The 15659-nt window shown below is 40.3% G+C and overlaps 1 protein-coding gene across 1 annotated transcript in view; it reads left to right on the top strand.

Moving 5' to 3' along the window:
* Window positions 1-12791: 12791 nt before the first annotated feature.
* The window catches only part of LOC147736399 (neutral amino acid transporter 9-like), a 418993-nt gene continuing 416125 nt past the window's right edge, over window positions 12792-15659 (top strand). The window contains exon 1 of the mRNA XM_086953750.1: window positions 12792-12927. Within this exon, the coding sequence (XP_086809876.1) occupies window positions 12896-12927 (32 nt within the window). The 5' untranslated portion in view covers window positions 12792-12895. The remainder of the gene's footprint in view (window positions 12928-15659) is intronic.

Genomic DNA, 15659 nt, shown 5'->3' with positions numbered 1-15659 from the left:
AACGAGTAACATTTGGAGCTTTGTTGATTCACCCTAGGCCCCCACAGATTATAGGATATTTGGGGTATATAGTGCTAGAATTGTGTGTACAAAAGTGGTCACCAATTGGCTGTCTAGCAGATGTAAGTTTCAGGTTATTGACATGGATGCAGGTGTTGTGAACACTGAGGCAGTTCCCATTTAAGCTTCTCTTCTTTTTATTCTGTGCTGCCTTTCAGATTCAATATCTCTTTTTAGAAAGTATGAAGCCTTTAAACACATCAGAAATGTTGGCATTATGTCTATTTACTATTTACTATTTATCTTTACTATTTACTATCTAGGCTAATATATGTTACTGTGTTCAGTATGAGTTTATTGAAAAACACACAATCAGAAATGAAGAAACACAGTTAGAATGTTACAGCCATACAGATTGTACAAAAGAGGGAACTATAAAACGATAGATGCAATATAAAATATAGAAATGCAGAGAAGAAAAGCAAAGAAAATATACCTTAGAAATAACATCGTAAGCATAACAATATCTAAAAATAAGAAAAATCAAATAAAATGATAATCAAAGACAACTGGTATTGAGCTAACAAAAGTGATAAAAAGGTAGTGGGGGAATTCAGGGTGGTTTCTGTACTTCACTTGAATTAAATTTAGATGCAGTGGATGGAGTAGCAACTAAAGATAAATAATTGGTTAGGGGAAGCCAAAGGAGATCTCTTTTGGTAGCCAGGGAAATGGGCGTAATATAATTAGTAGTCTAGACGTTGATGGAAACAAACTGCATTCCACCAAGAGCGAAAGGTGACATTATTCGCCTGTTTCCAATTGGAGGTGATGAGGTGGAAAGCAATAGCAAGCAAAAGGTCAAGGAGTTTGTGTTGTTGTGAAGAATGGGGCCAGGGAGTGGAAAGAGTACCCAGAAAAATATGAGTAATGGAGAAAGAGATTTGGACATTAAAATGGTTTGAATTTGGGACCAAATAAGTTTCCAGAACTGGAGTATAGGAGGACATTCAAAAAGCATATGTTTTAAATCAGCAGCAGAGCATGAGCAAGACCAACAAGTAGAGGGGGTGTTAGGGGATAAAGTGGACACAATCATTGGGGTAAATAAAATCCGATTATAAATGAAAAAAAGGGTTTGAGTGGTATTAGCGGCTCTAGAGGTCTTGTGAATCTTCAACCAAATCTTATCCCAAAGAAGGACAGGCCAATCTTGCGAAAGATTTTTCTCCCAAGCCAACTCAATCTTAGTTTTAGATCTGTCCAAAGAAAGTTGAAGAGATTTATATAGAAAAGAAGCAGAGGGAGAGTGGTCTAAAGAAGAGGATACAGTTTGAAACACAGTAAGAATATTATTAGTGTCAGGTAAAGATTGGAGGTATTGAAGAAGGATGGGACAAAGCAAATTATACTGTGAACGAGATGATGAAGGTAAGGAAAATTGAGCTTGTAGAACAGAGAAGAGAATAGGTTGATTGTTAGAAACGAGTTGGGAAATTCATCGTATGCCTTTGAGGTACCAAGACTTCCAGTGCCAGGAACGGTTAAGAATCCAAAGATGTTTATTATGCCAAATAGGCTGTAATTGAATAGAAGTAATAGAGGGGTAAGATGAGGGTAAAAAAGGGGTAAGAAGAGTACGAGAGTGAGAAATGACAGGGTTTCGAAGAGAGGCCATGTTAGATGTGAGGGAAAGGATTTCTTTAAAATCAAAAGGAGTAATAAAAGAAGATTCTATTTGAAGCCAGAGAGGAGTATAAAAGGTAAGATCAGTATAAATCCAACGTGCAACTTGTGTCAAGGAAAAGGCTCGATGGTAAGCGAATTCCACCATGAGACTTATCCTTCTTCAGTGTAGCAAGAGCTATATGATAACATTTGCTTTTCCATAAGAATTTGAGTAAGGTAGAGTCGATCTTCTTAAAGTAGTAGTCAGGAATGTGGATAGGAATCATGGAGATAATGTATAATATAAGTGGTGATAACATCATTTTAATTGAATCGAGACGACCCCATCAAGATAAAAACAAAGGATTCCATCTGGTAATGGCAGTATTCCATTTTTTGGTTATAGAATCAAAATGTATTTTAAGAGTATCAGACAAGAGGGGAGTGAACCAAATTCCTAAGTATTTAATCTTAGAAGGTTGCCAAGAGAAACCAGAATGTTCGAAAAGATGTTTTTTGCATAAGTGGTTTAAAGGTAAGGTTTCACATTTGTCAACATTAAGACGATACCCAGAGTCTTTAGAGAAAGAAGAGACCTGTTGAAGGAAATAAGATACACCAGAATAAAAGAATATCATCTGCATAGACTGAAAGTTAAACTTGTTGAGAACCAAAACAGAAATCAAGGCATATCTTAGTGAGAAAAGGCTCGAAAGCCAATACAAACAATAAAGGGGACAATGGGCAACCATGCCTAACACCTCTGTGCAAAGAAAAATATTCAGAAACCATGCAATTAGCAAACATCGATGCTTGAGGACGGTAATAAAGTAAGGAGATGTAAGAGATAAATTTAGATGGAAAACCAGTCCATTTAAGAGCAATAAACATAAAATTCCAACTAATCCTACCAAATGCTTTCCCGCGTCCAAAGAGATAGCAGCCAAAGGATGATTGAGCGAAGAAGCTTTACTGAGAACATTAAAAAGGACGTGGGAACTATCAGAAGAAAGTCTTCTTTTGACAAAACCTGACTGTTCAGGACCAATTAAGTCAGGTAAAAGTGGGTCCATCCTAAGAGTCAATATTTTTGCAAAAATCTTATAGTCCGTATTTACCAAAGAAATAGGACGATAATTCTTGCATAAAGAATGATCCTTATCTTCTTTTGGGATTAAGCAAATCAAGGCCTCTTGAAACGTACCCCGTGAAGAACCTGAACGAAGAAAGGATTGAAATAAAAGTAAAAGATTTGGTAGGAGAAGTGAAGCAAAATTCTTATAAAATTCAATGGTAAAACCATCCGGACCGGGTGCCTTACCACAATGTAAGACCGATACCGCATGAGAGATTTCAGCAAGGGAAATGTCTGATTCCAAAGGTCCATAATGAACATGTGCGGAGGGAGGTGAGGGTATAGATTGAAATAGGAAAGAAGGTCAACTGGTTCAGGAGTAGTTTCAGGAGTATAGAGATTTTTATAGAAATCAACTAATTTGTTTAGAATATCTTTGTCTCTCAAAAGCAGAAACACCAATAGGACGTTGAATGGATTCAATTTTTGTACGCTCTTTTCTTATTTTCAGATAATTGGCTAGTAATTTTCCCATTTTATTTTGTCCTCCGTAATAGCAGGAATTACATTTTAATAGAAAGTTGGAGGTCGCATCTGTGATTAATTTATTAAAAGTAAACTTGGCGTCAATAAGGTCCCGAAGAGAGGAAGCGGAATTAGACTGATAATCCGTGTATTCAAGGAGTCTGATTTATTAAGGAGTTGAATCGATTTAGGCTCCATACATTTTTTCCCCTGTGAGACAAAATTGATAATAAAACCTCTAGCAACCACCTTGAAAGAATCCCACACCATAACAAAAGAGGAGTCTGGGGTATTATTGATCAGAAAAAACTCATTGGCAAAAGCAGTGAATTTGGTACAAAAAATAGGATCAAGAAGTAATGAATTATTAAATCTCCATCGGCCAGGTTGAGGGGAAAAGGGGATGAGGTCAATATCGATATGGACGGGAGCATGGTCTGAAATTAAAATGGGACCAATGTCGGAGGAAGTGGCATGTTGAGCTAATGACTTACTGAGAAAAAGGTATTCTATAGGGATTGCGAGTGATGGGAAGGAGAATAAAAACTATATTCTCTAAGGTCTGGATGGCATAATCTCCAAATGTCTACTAAAGCTTTATGACGAATGGAAGCAGTAATCTGAGAATGCATTTTGTTTGAACAGAATTTAACTTTGGAATTTCTATCTAATATGGGGTCAAGGACTTGGTTACAATCCCCACCAAAAATAATATAGTCATCATTAAGTAAGTACAGTTTTTCAGAGATTTTGAGCCAAAGAGATTTATCAACACCTGTAGGCGCATATACATTAAAGAAAACTATAGGAATCTTATCTATGAGAAGTTTAACAATTACCCAACGGCCATCTATATCACAATCGTGAGAAACAGTAGAAACAGTTAACTTTTTATGACATAAAATCACAACACCTTTTTCTTACCTAAAGCCGGGGAATGAAAAACATGTCCCAGCCAACATCGTTTAAGTTTCGAGGCCTCATTCTCAGAAAGATGTGATTCCTGAAGTAGGGCAACATCAGTTTTAAGCTTGTCCAAATGAGATAATACCCGTTGCCTTATAATTGGATTATTTAAACCTTTAACGTTCCAGGTAGTAATTCGGAATGTAAATCATTAGGAAAGTATGAGCAGAAAATATGCTTACTAGAACAGCCAAGAAGAGTTGTATAGATAACTTGTGAGGAGGAAAAGGTAGAATAAAATAGAAGAAAAAGTAAGAACAGAGAAAGAAGAATAAAGGTAGAATTTAGGAAAGCAAGAATGAAAAGAAAAAGTTAAAGAAAGAGAAGACAGTACATGTCAAAAACAGACGACACGACTGAGAAACATACCTACAAATAGAAAACGAAGAACCAGGGTGACGGCGCCATAGGATGACGACGACAACAGCAAGAGCAAACACCACCAAACAACCGCTGCAAGAGCATCAGGATTGCAGATAACATAAGGGACACATTGGGAGAGGTAGAGGGAGCGCAACACCTGTACAAAGAAAGAAGAAAGTTAATAAATGTGGAAGGTAAACATGAGAAGAAAAGGAAATACAAAAAAAAACTTAATAGTTAAATTTGAACAAAAACTCAAAAGATTGACAATCAAAATAAACAAATAGGAGTATAAACACAGCCACAAGACCTTAGCCATAGAAAACAAATAAACAATTCTTGAAGTGTCCATAACATCTGTTTCGAGATGACGAAGGAACTGCTGCAATGCCATCGGATCTTCAAATGTAGTAGTCTTATCCTTATAGGTAACTTTGAAAATGCAAGGGTGAAGCAAACCATATCTGGCTTAATAGCTCTTAGCTGTGGACGCATATCCAGAAACTTTTTCAGACGATCAGCTGTTGCTTTAGCCACGTCCTGTGAGAGGAAGAGACAATGACCTTCCCACATGATCTGCTTTTTAGATTTGGCGGCTGATAGGACTTGTAGGAGGTCTGTATATTGGAGAAACAGCATAATGACACCTCGAGGTTTGTTAGATAACTTAGGACCAAGTCTATGGGCTCTTTGAATGTTGAAGGAAGAAGAAGCAGGTAAGTCCAGAATCGTTGGGAGAAAAGATTGAAAAAAGCAGCAGGTGAAGATTATTCCTATGATTTCGATTTTCCAAATCCTCTGCTTGCCTCTTGAGTTGCAAAATATCCGCCTCCATAGAAGAAATGCGAGAGCACGACGACTGAGGAGACTCAGAAGATTGTTCCACAATAAGAATACGAGATTCCATTGAGGACCATTTGTCATGTAAAAATTGCATAGTTTTAGTGGTTTCGTCCATGAACAGTTTAAGAGCACGAATCTCCTCCTGAATTAGATCCATAGAGGTCGAAGTCGAAGAAGAGCCTGGTGAAGGAGGGTCTTTCTTTAGGCGTTTGGTAGACGCTGCAGTCGTTGGGAGTTTACTAGACTGTGTTTTAGAAATTGCTCCTTAGAGAGAATCAGCTTTTTGCGAGGGTATGACCTCTATATCGTGTAGGGTGGAGTCAGAGCCAGAACAAACAGGTTTGGCAGAGAGCTTAAGATTTCGCAGTTTCCCCATAAATAAGCAAGATTGATAGTATGAAAAAGGCTCTCTGAAAACAAGACTCAAATTACAACTCAATGCCAGTTTTCTGAAAGTTAATTAGTAAACAGTAAGAGCATTGAGAGGTTATGAAGCAGCTCATGAGTCAAAAAAGAGAGAGCGTCATTGTGAGGAGGAAACTGCGCAGAAATTCAATAAAAAGCATGAAAAGGGATAAATAAAATTGAACAAGAAGCATTGCTGCATTAGAAGAGGCAGAGAGAGTTGGTTATGTGAAGAGGAGCCATTCCACAGAACATTGCGCTTGAGGTAGAAAAGAGCGCGATAAAATGGAAAACAAAATGGCTGCCGAAATCGGGTGCGCCAAAATCGCTGGAATTGAGGTGCAGGAGGCATCAGAATGCGCTAAAAAACAAAGCGCTGGGCTCACCTCATCTTTAATGAGAATCTCGGTCCGCCGACAGGAGACTCCCAAAATTGCTGCCGAAATCGATGTTTGAGCGGAGGTTGGTAGCGGAGCTCCGCAGTCTCGCCGCCATCTTTCGAGACGCGCAAGCTCCGCCCCCTCCACTGTGTTCAGTTATGAACAATGTTACAGCATTATGGACGCTAACTGTATTAGCTTTTATTTCTTTAGTTACAGGAGCAAATAATCAATATGTAAATCACGATGACGCATTTATCACCAAGTTTGTTTAGTCATTGTGGGCCCGATTCACAGAATGAACTTAAGACTCAATCCTAAACGTACTACTATATTGGTATTCACAGAACGCACTTACAACTTTTGGCATTCACAGTATGAACTTAAGACTCAATCCTAAACTTACTACTATTTTGGTATTCACAGAATGCACTTACTACTTTTGGTTTTCACAGAAGTTAGGAATTTGTCTTAAGTTTGTCTTAAGACAAACGTAATACAGACTTAAGACAGACTTAAGTTAGGATTTTGTCTTAAGTCTGTCTTAAGTCTGTCTTAAGTCTGTCCTAAGTCTGTCTTAAGTTTGTCTTTAGACAAACTTAAGACATAATCCTAACTTCTGTGAATACCAAAAGTAGTAAGTTCATTCTCTGAATGCCAAAAGTAGTAAGTGCATTCTGTCAATACCAAAATAGTAGTACGTTTAGGATTGAGTCTTAAGTTAAATCTGTGAATCGGGCCCATTGAGTCTTTAGTGTCCGCAAGTGATGTTTTGTTTTATAAATATACATTAAAATCAGCAGTTAGATGCTATAAAATCCCATGTATCTGACCACATGGGGGGGAGGAGGGGGGAATGGACTTCACGCTAGGATTATCAAGCCAGGGTAACACTGGTTTAAAGCGGCAACTAGCCTCAGTCGGAGGTGATGCTGTGCGCGGGGCAGAGATGTGGCCTTAAACCTAGCACTGTTTTGCATTACCAAGGAAATTTGTTACAGGGAATAGCCAAATTGATATTTTCCCAATGAAATAACTTTAGGTTGTTAGGATGCTAAGAGCTCGCTAACCATGTTATAAATGTTCCTGCTGTATTTGCTGACAATGACATTTATTGCTGCATTACTTTTTGCTTTCTGTGTGGTTACCTTTCATATTTTATGCACTAGACTAGAATTATAAAATAAAGTATTTAAAGTATCTCTCTTATTGTTAATGCTATATTACGTGTATTTTACATTGAAGAAAAGAGAGTTTGGTGTTCTACAGTGTCCTAAACTAATCTTATGGCACTTATTGTTACAGGAAAAATCTTTTGCACAGTCATTGAGCCAGAGGGTTAGAAATCTTACACCTGCTGCTCTGGCGATTGGGATTCCTAGATCGCATCACAGCTAGGGCTAATGTTTTGAAAGGGAAGACAAAACCAAGATGTTAATAGGAAATGCAGAACAGAAATAAAAAGCATTTGCAATACAATAGGTCTCACATTTGCGAGAGTTTGAGCTATTGGCATTGTAAATGACAATGCCTTTTATTAATGTGTTTTGAAAACCTGCAAGCGGTGCATCAACACCTGCATTGTACTTATAGTCATTGCTTATCACAAACAATGCTGGCAGTAACTGATCCTCTTTTACTGCCAGCCTTGCTTCTCGTAAGGTGTTTATGCACAGCTTGAAGGTTTTCAAAACATAAGTACATTTTATTTTCGTTTACAATGCCAATAGCTCAAACCCTGACAAATGTAAGACCTATTGCAATGCAAATGCTTGTTTCACTTGGAGAGAGTTGGGAATCGAAATAGTTTCCCTCAGCCTAGGTGGGGTGCAGGAAGACAGTATCCTGCCAGAATAGCATACCTTACCCCACCATACCATCAACCAGAAAGTATAGAATAGGCTAAAATGTAGGTGAAATACCTTGTGTCATTCTGAGATCATATCTTTTGGCAACAGAGAAGTGCCTGAAAGGTTCATCTGATCGTCTGGACTCCAGAGGCCAAGTGGACACCAACGCTGGACTTCAACTCTAGCCAGAACCTGAAGGCCTCTCCGTGAAGATGGTGATACTAAGAAACAGGACCGTCACCAGGAACTGGTCCAAGTGTAGGTCAAGGGCCTCCATGTTTTGTTTAGAATGAAAGGAGATACCTGTAGGGTTGTTCCATCCACAGGCTAAGGTCCCCGATTGAGATAACATTATCTGCTGGTTTACATAGTTTGCTCTCTTTGTGGCACTTAGTGTGCGCATGCTCATTAGTAAGTATAAAACACTGGGGTGGTATTTAGACTCCTCACTTTTGCAGTGCCATGCACTCATGTACATGAAGGCCATGGAGCATGTGCCTGTCACACTCCCAGGGCACTTGGATAATATGACCAACAGAGTTCCCAGTATCCCACAGTGTGCGCGCAGGGTAACCAGGAACCATGTAGAATAACAAGAAGTCACAAAGCCCTGACTGTTTGTAAAGCACAATGGCTCTCTCGCTGGATACAATATTTCCTGGTCTGTCCACAACCGTGGTCCTTCCTCTCACACTTCACACAGAACTTGTGGTACAAGCCACTAAGGCGTGAGACCCCTAACCTCTCACACAACACCAAACTCACTCCGCTCAGGTCACGCCTCCCGACAGCACCGTCCCCGCCATGCACCATAAACTGAGTAGCTGCTTGCATTAGCACTTGAGGGTGAGGAAAGCACTATATACCCCCTACACGGCAATACAAGGTGGGACCCATCCCCGTTTATCCAAACCTAGCCCTTCTTGTTCAGCTGCAGGCAGGGGAAGCCTGCAGGGAATGCCCTGGGCGAGACACAAAATGGTACGAGAGAGAGTGCAGGAGCCAAAAGTAGGGTGCTGGGTAAGTATCAAGGTTCAGGGCTAATGTGGAGGTGCAGTAATAGAAGGGGATGCAATACAAGTAGTGATTTAAATAGGCAAGCGTCCAGAGGTACTGGATACCTGAATTTTTTTTAATTGGAGAGGGAAAGTACTTGCACTTCTCGCCAAGAAGGAAATACTTTTCGTGGGAGAGTCCCGGCACTTCTTAGAATGGAGGCAGAACTTTAATTGGGAGAGTTTTAGTGTTTGGGAGCTGTATTAGAGGACGGATATGGTGAAAGAGATGTGGTTAGCGCTCTGCGAGAAAGACATGTACACACAGGGGCCTGTGTGAGAGAGAGGCTCGCAGAGACAGAGAGGGATGCCAAGCAAAGCTCATCCAGAGTGAAACTGTGGGACAAAGAGACAGTCATAGGGAGAAAACACACTCCACCCCTCTGTTATAGTGATGGAGAGGGAATGAGGGTGACATTTTAATATAGCAGAAGGGCACATACATGTGTGCGAGGGTTAAAGAGATATGGGTAAACTGTGTGTACTGTGTAAATGACACATGCACACCTCTGTAAGAGTGAAACATGCTCCGGCATATCTGTGTGGAGGGTGGAAAGAGGAACAGAGATCGCGAAGAGTTCTTGTCCAAGATCACTCTGCTGGTTTTATGGGCGCTGCGATTTCTTGGCCCTAATATAGCTATACCACCCCCACTGCCCGGTCGTAACATCCGCAACCCCCTCCCTCTAGAGTAACTCCCATCTTCACCCATTGTACTGCCACTCTGTCGATGGCCTGAGCACTTGTGAAACTAGTCCCCCTCGCCTGTACTCACTGAGAGCCTCCTGAGAGCCTATGACACTAGCCTCGCCCCCAGTGCACAGTGGTAACATCAGCACCCTCACCCTACTGAAATCCTCCCCTTCGCCTGTACTCACTGTGCCACTGTTGTGCCGACCTCCTAAACGCCATCCCTACTGTTCGCGGGCCTCTTGCGAAACAGGTCTGCTACATATACACAGAGCGCCTGCCAAACAGAGCATGGTGTTCCTGCACTCGGTAGTAAATAAAACAAGTGAAAAAATAGGAAAATTAACAAGTCAAGTTGCAACTAAATCAAAGTGAAACAAAAGAGAAAGAGAGGAATGAACAATAAAAAACAACTAAAACAGCGACAGAAAACAATGATAAAGAAATAAAACAATTAGAAAGTAATCAAGTAGGATAAAATCGGATTAAGGGCTCAAGAGATGCTGTGCATGTGCACATCTTCTGTCCGGGCAGGAACGGCAAACAAGAGTCAGGGAGGGAACAAACATGCCTCCCTTCCAATCAAAAGCTTGCATTTTTGATGCACGCCAATGCAAAGCATGGGTGGAGCTCCCAACCTGCTTCATAGGCAAAACCAACTACAATAGTCTTGCAAGGGAGCAGCGCAGGCGCTGCATCACTAGGTGGAACCTAAAGAGGGTATGTTGGTTATTGGGTCATTTTAAACAAAACGGGCTGGACTGCCAAAGGTCATTCCAAATTCATGTGCAACAACAGGTAATGTATTTTGGTAAATGTTGTCCTGGTCAAGAATAAAGGGTGATGGAGTTTTTTTTTTAAATGATTCCTTTTCAAGTTGATCAGCCAAAGATCTTGAATAAAGGGAGGGTGTTTGATGGAGATGGTAACTACCACCTGCTGCATGAGATACCAGCTAAGCTCTGGGCATAGTAGCAGGCATGGTGGATCAAAAATAAAATAAGTTGATGGCAATGGAACAAATTAATCGGTTTTAAGTTCTGTGGTGGGCAAATTGAATTTAGGTAATGCTTTGTCCGGACTGGATACCTTTGCTGATACTGGTACCTCGGGTGCATAGGGCCAAATGGAATATTATTACACTCAGGAAATTTCAGGATATTATTCGAGGGGAGTTTCTGGGTTGGGATTTGGTTCCTTTATATAATGCATTGCACTACACTCTGGATACATACTTATCCTAATTTGTTTATAGTGTCATGTTTTCTCTGTTTCAGTTCTAGCTCTTGCTGATTGTTGTGCATTCTGGAATGTGGGGGTCATGGATAATGGATTGGACTGGAGGCTTGATTGAGATGGGCACCATCAGCAAGGGCTTCTTCACTTACATTAGAGAAGTTCTGTAAGAAATGTTTTTCTAGGACCCTTGAATTCTAGGGATGGTCCTTCAGACACAACACACATACTCAAAATATTTAATGAGCTGACAAAGAGATTGTATTTATCATGCAAATGAAAAGTGAAAAGTTTTAAAAGATTGCCTCGAACAGCTGATTAACTCAAACATTGAAAAGCTGTTTCTCAGTAACGACGTGTAATTTTATTGGACTTCCTAAATATATAAAACCTTTTTTAATTTTGATTATAGTTCCAAACAACGACAGACACAGTGACTGCACTATCCTGTGGTGTTCCCTTGCTATGTATAGCAAACAGTCAATCTGATTTGAGTGTGCACAAGACTGCTCCAGCACTTGCCGTTGTTGAGTGCCAACTGCTGTGCAGACAAATAAAGAAGTCAAACTTTTGGGAGTGGCGCACCACTCGGTATTGAGACCAGTAGTAGGCAAGTAATCAATGAGTCTTGTGGTGTTAAAGTCTTGAATAATCCTTTATTTACAAAAAATTGGCAGCTAACGCATTTCGTTCATGGGAATGAACTTCTTTAGGGCATAGGTCCACGTTCCCTGGTGAGGAAACAGAGGTATGGGCGGTATGGAGAGCTCTCTGCTTCTAGTCTTATCATAGAAGCGGACAGCTCTCCATTCCGCCCATTCGACAGATACAGCACACACCGGCCCTTAGCAAGGAGGCCAGTGCATCCTGGACTACCAACCCCGCACCTCCGTTTCCTCACCAGGGAACGTGGACCTATACCCTAAAAAAGTTCATTCCCATAAACGAAATGCGTTGGCTGGCAATTTTTTGTAAATAAAGGATTATTTAAGACTCATTGATTACTTGACTATTACTGGTCTCAATACCGAGTGGTGCACCGCTTCAAAAGTTTGACCTTTTCTAATCTTTACTGCTAACGCATGTGCTGACGTGGGGCACTTCACACTTTACAACACTAGAAAATAACAGTTTAGAAGAATGAGGTAGTTTAAGACACCATTTGCTTTCAGTTTGACCTATACAACCATCAACCTTTAGGCTGAAGTGGCACGGACTAACTTGGATCATTTTGCCTATGCAGAAATATGCAGTCTGATGGGTGAGTGGGGTCAGAGATCCTGGTTACACTTTGTCTAAGAAGGATAGGAACAGAGGCAGAGGCTGATGGGTTTAAAGGGTAAAGCTGCAAATGAAGGTTAAGGGAAATGAAGGGAGTATATGGTGTGTGGTGAATGAAAGCACTCTGACTCACAGCAGATATCTGGCATGGGTTGCCTCGAAGCACTGATGATCTATATATATCACATACACAGGGAGGCCTGATATGAGTAGATTCAGTTTGGGGGAGCTCAAATTAGCACTGATTGGAGGGCCTGGAACAGTACATGGAAAAGGGCAGAGTAGTAATACATGCATTTCCTTAGATTCAGCACAAGAACTTTTCAGCAGTAAATACTGCCCTTAGCGCTAAATAAGAAGAAGACGGTGGCACAGAAATGGCATTGACACTGCACAGCTGGCTCATTGTTTCTAAACTCTATACCATAGACAAAGGATTGTGCTTTGTTTTTCAGTGCATTCCCTTCAAATAAGACATGAAGCCACTCCAACCTCTGACAAGTCTCCTTCTGTCTGACTTTCCACCGCAGGACTCAGAAGTAGAAAAGACTGACCGAGATGCAAACCAAGCAGCACAGCCTGATCACCATGTAAGACTATATTATAATGGGAGGCGGTGATGGGCATCTCTCAATGTTGGAAAAATGTCACTACTAGACTCTGTAATCATGTACAAGTAGGCTCAGCCCATGTCACCTTTACCAGCTTATAAAGTGCTGAAATGTGATAGAAGAATGCATATTTTAATAGCTAGTATAGTGAAGGAAAGTCCTGATTTTATTAAAGGCATAGAGGCAATTATTAGGCTTTCTTAACTTACTACATTTATTATAGCAGCCACGAATCACAGAAAACTTCTTCCTAGCAAACCCTGGTTCACAAACTATAGGTTGAGCGGTAGTGTAACCACCAATCAGTCATGAATGTAATCTATATATAGAAGTCATTAGTATGTGATAGCCTCTTCTTGAAGATAAAACAAATTAAACTTCACAAATAAAATGTAAGTACAACATCAGAAGAGACTCAATAGAAACCGAACAACAACTTCTTGAATCTCCAGGCAACTTGTCAGGAATATGAAGGAGTCTGGACACTTCATCTTCAGAGGTGTCCCATTAAGATCAAGCTTTGGAAGAACCACGAGTTGGAGGAATTGAAGCTGTAAGAAAGAATCAAGGACATTTATAGAAAAGGAAATTTAATGGAGGGAAAAAACATCGGACAAGGTATAGACAGAGGACACAATATGTTTGTCCGCATGTCTTCAATAAAGTAAGGAATTTCCTTCACTATTCTACATAGTCAAATCTGCTAGTCATGTCATGCTATTTGACAGCACATTCACCACTACTAAATTGGCATGAGCCATTGTTTTGCAATAATCCATCCTTAATGTTGATACTCTGGGGCATTCAGCATCTCTTAGAATATTCTTTAACATTTTCTCAACCAAAAAAGCTCTGGAGGCCATATCTCCTCTAATGGAAAGAACCTAAAATGTGTTAGTATATTTTTCAGCAAAAGACAAAGCTTAAGTCCATCTGATCAGAGTAGAAAAAGTTACAGAAGCATGGGTTTTATAGAAGTATTGACAAATAGAGAGAGGACCTTCTTAAATTAGTAGACTTAAATCCATATTATCCAAGGTCTCGCGATTGATAATCGCTATTTCTGCTCATAACAAGCGCTGCATAGGCCGGCTAATACTTTCTTCTTTCTGTAAAATCCTAGAAGACAATAGAGCCACGTTGAACAAACTTCCACACTGAACGCGCTACTTGAAAGACGCCCGCATTGTTCAAAGCAAACGGCGCAGAGGGGGCTCAATCCTCCCAATTTTTAAAATCCCAACATGACAATAGAGTTATGTTGAATAATGCCCTCTTCCACACGATAGGGCAGTGATGAGAATATCATAATGTGCATAATTTAAATGACCGCATTTCGATCATTCCATTTGGAAAACAATAGAATTGCAGCCTCTTTTCCCCTGTGATAACAGTCCATGAGATTCCCGCTATTTTCTTGTAACAAGCCAAACTTTTCTGCGCTTTTTTCTGTATTAAATTATTGCAACTCTGACTTATTCTGGTCATCGAGATTTCTAACACTATCAAAATGTAACTGTTACAATAGCCTTTGAGTCCACCTAAACAAACTTAGGCCACTTTGTCAAACATGCAGGGACAGTGACAAAGAAGAACCACTATTGCACGTCTTCTTCTTTCTTTCCCCACAGGTACAGATAATACCATTCTGACTTCATTAGGAAAGAGTGGAAAGTAAACCACGAGATTAGGAGCCACAACGGCCTCCTAAAACAAAATCAGGTCCTGACGGAAGCCTCTAGACTACACCAGGAAGCTGAAACAAGTTGACTAATGACAGTGCGATAGACTAGTAACTGGGTCTACATATGCACCCCCTTATTTTTAACTTTTCACATCACAACTTCTCCACTAAATATCTGTGAAAAAGTGATGTAGAGAATTTTAACTTCACCACACTTGAGCACATTCACACCCTTGTTTTTATTTCTGGACGCTACTGACAAACCAGTTGGTCTTCCTCCAGGTGGAGGTCAGCATATATACTAACAAAAACCCAATGATGATGCTGTAACAGGACACTCAGGCGGAGAATCAAGATATACCTCAATTTGCCCGTGTAGGTGTATGAGGGGTTTTTATGACGGAACCAACACAAAAAAGAGTGGTTACACAGGACAAGTGGGCTATTATCCCCTCACTTTGATTTTTTGTGGAAATATAAGGATAATCAACAGTACTGGAGTCATTCTTCATGTATCTGGTAATGGAATTGAACACCACTGAAGAAGAATAGTTTTTGGAGAAATGTCCGGTGCACTATTCAAAAATAATTCAGAAAAATAGAATGGTTGAAGTCAAAAGGTTTGTGGGTGGCCATGCAGAGAGGGCCAAGCTCAATAGGTATCATTTAAGACTCTTTCAAAAGGAAAATAAGCACATTAGTTAGGTTTGACAAGGATAGGGTGTCAATGTCAGGGCATCTTTGGAAGAACTGCAGAATTAATTTAGCATCCCTTGATGGTGGATAACATTTGGAGTTACTGTCATCTGTAGATCAGGGGAGGGTGAAATGGAACAATAAAGGAAGGTCTGTGGCCATTTTGAGGAGCGATCAAAACCAGGCCTTTAACATCCAGAGTAGGAAAATTAGAACTTAGGCCTTCTGTCTAGGAATTTGAGCTAGACACCTGTAGATCACCACAAACGGAGGTAAAGCAGTGCACATGTGACCAGTTAATCAGTCTTGCAAGAATTTGCCTATGCCTAGG

The sequence above is a fragment of the Lissotriton vulgaris genome, chromosome 1_2, assembly GCF_964263255.1.
Source record: "Lissotriton vulgaris chromosome 1_2, aLisVul1.2, whole genome shotgun sequence".
NCBI classification, from domain to species: domain Eukaryota; kingdom Metazoa; phylum Chordata; class Amphibia; order Caudata; family Salamandridae; genus Lissotriton; species Lissotriton vulgaris.
Note: the sequence above shows the minus strand (reverse complement) of the source record. Positions and strands in the feature narration are given on the sequence as shown.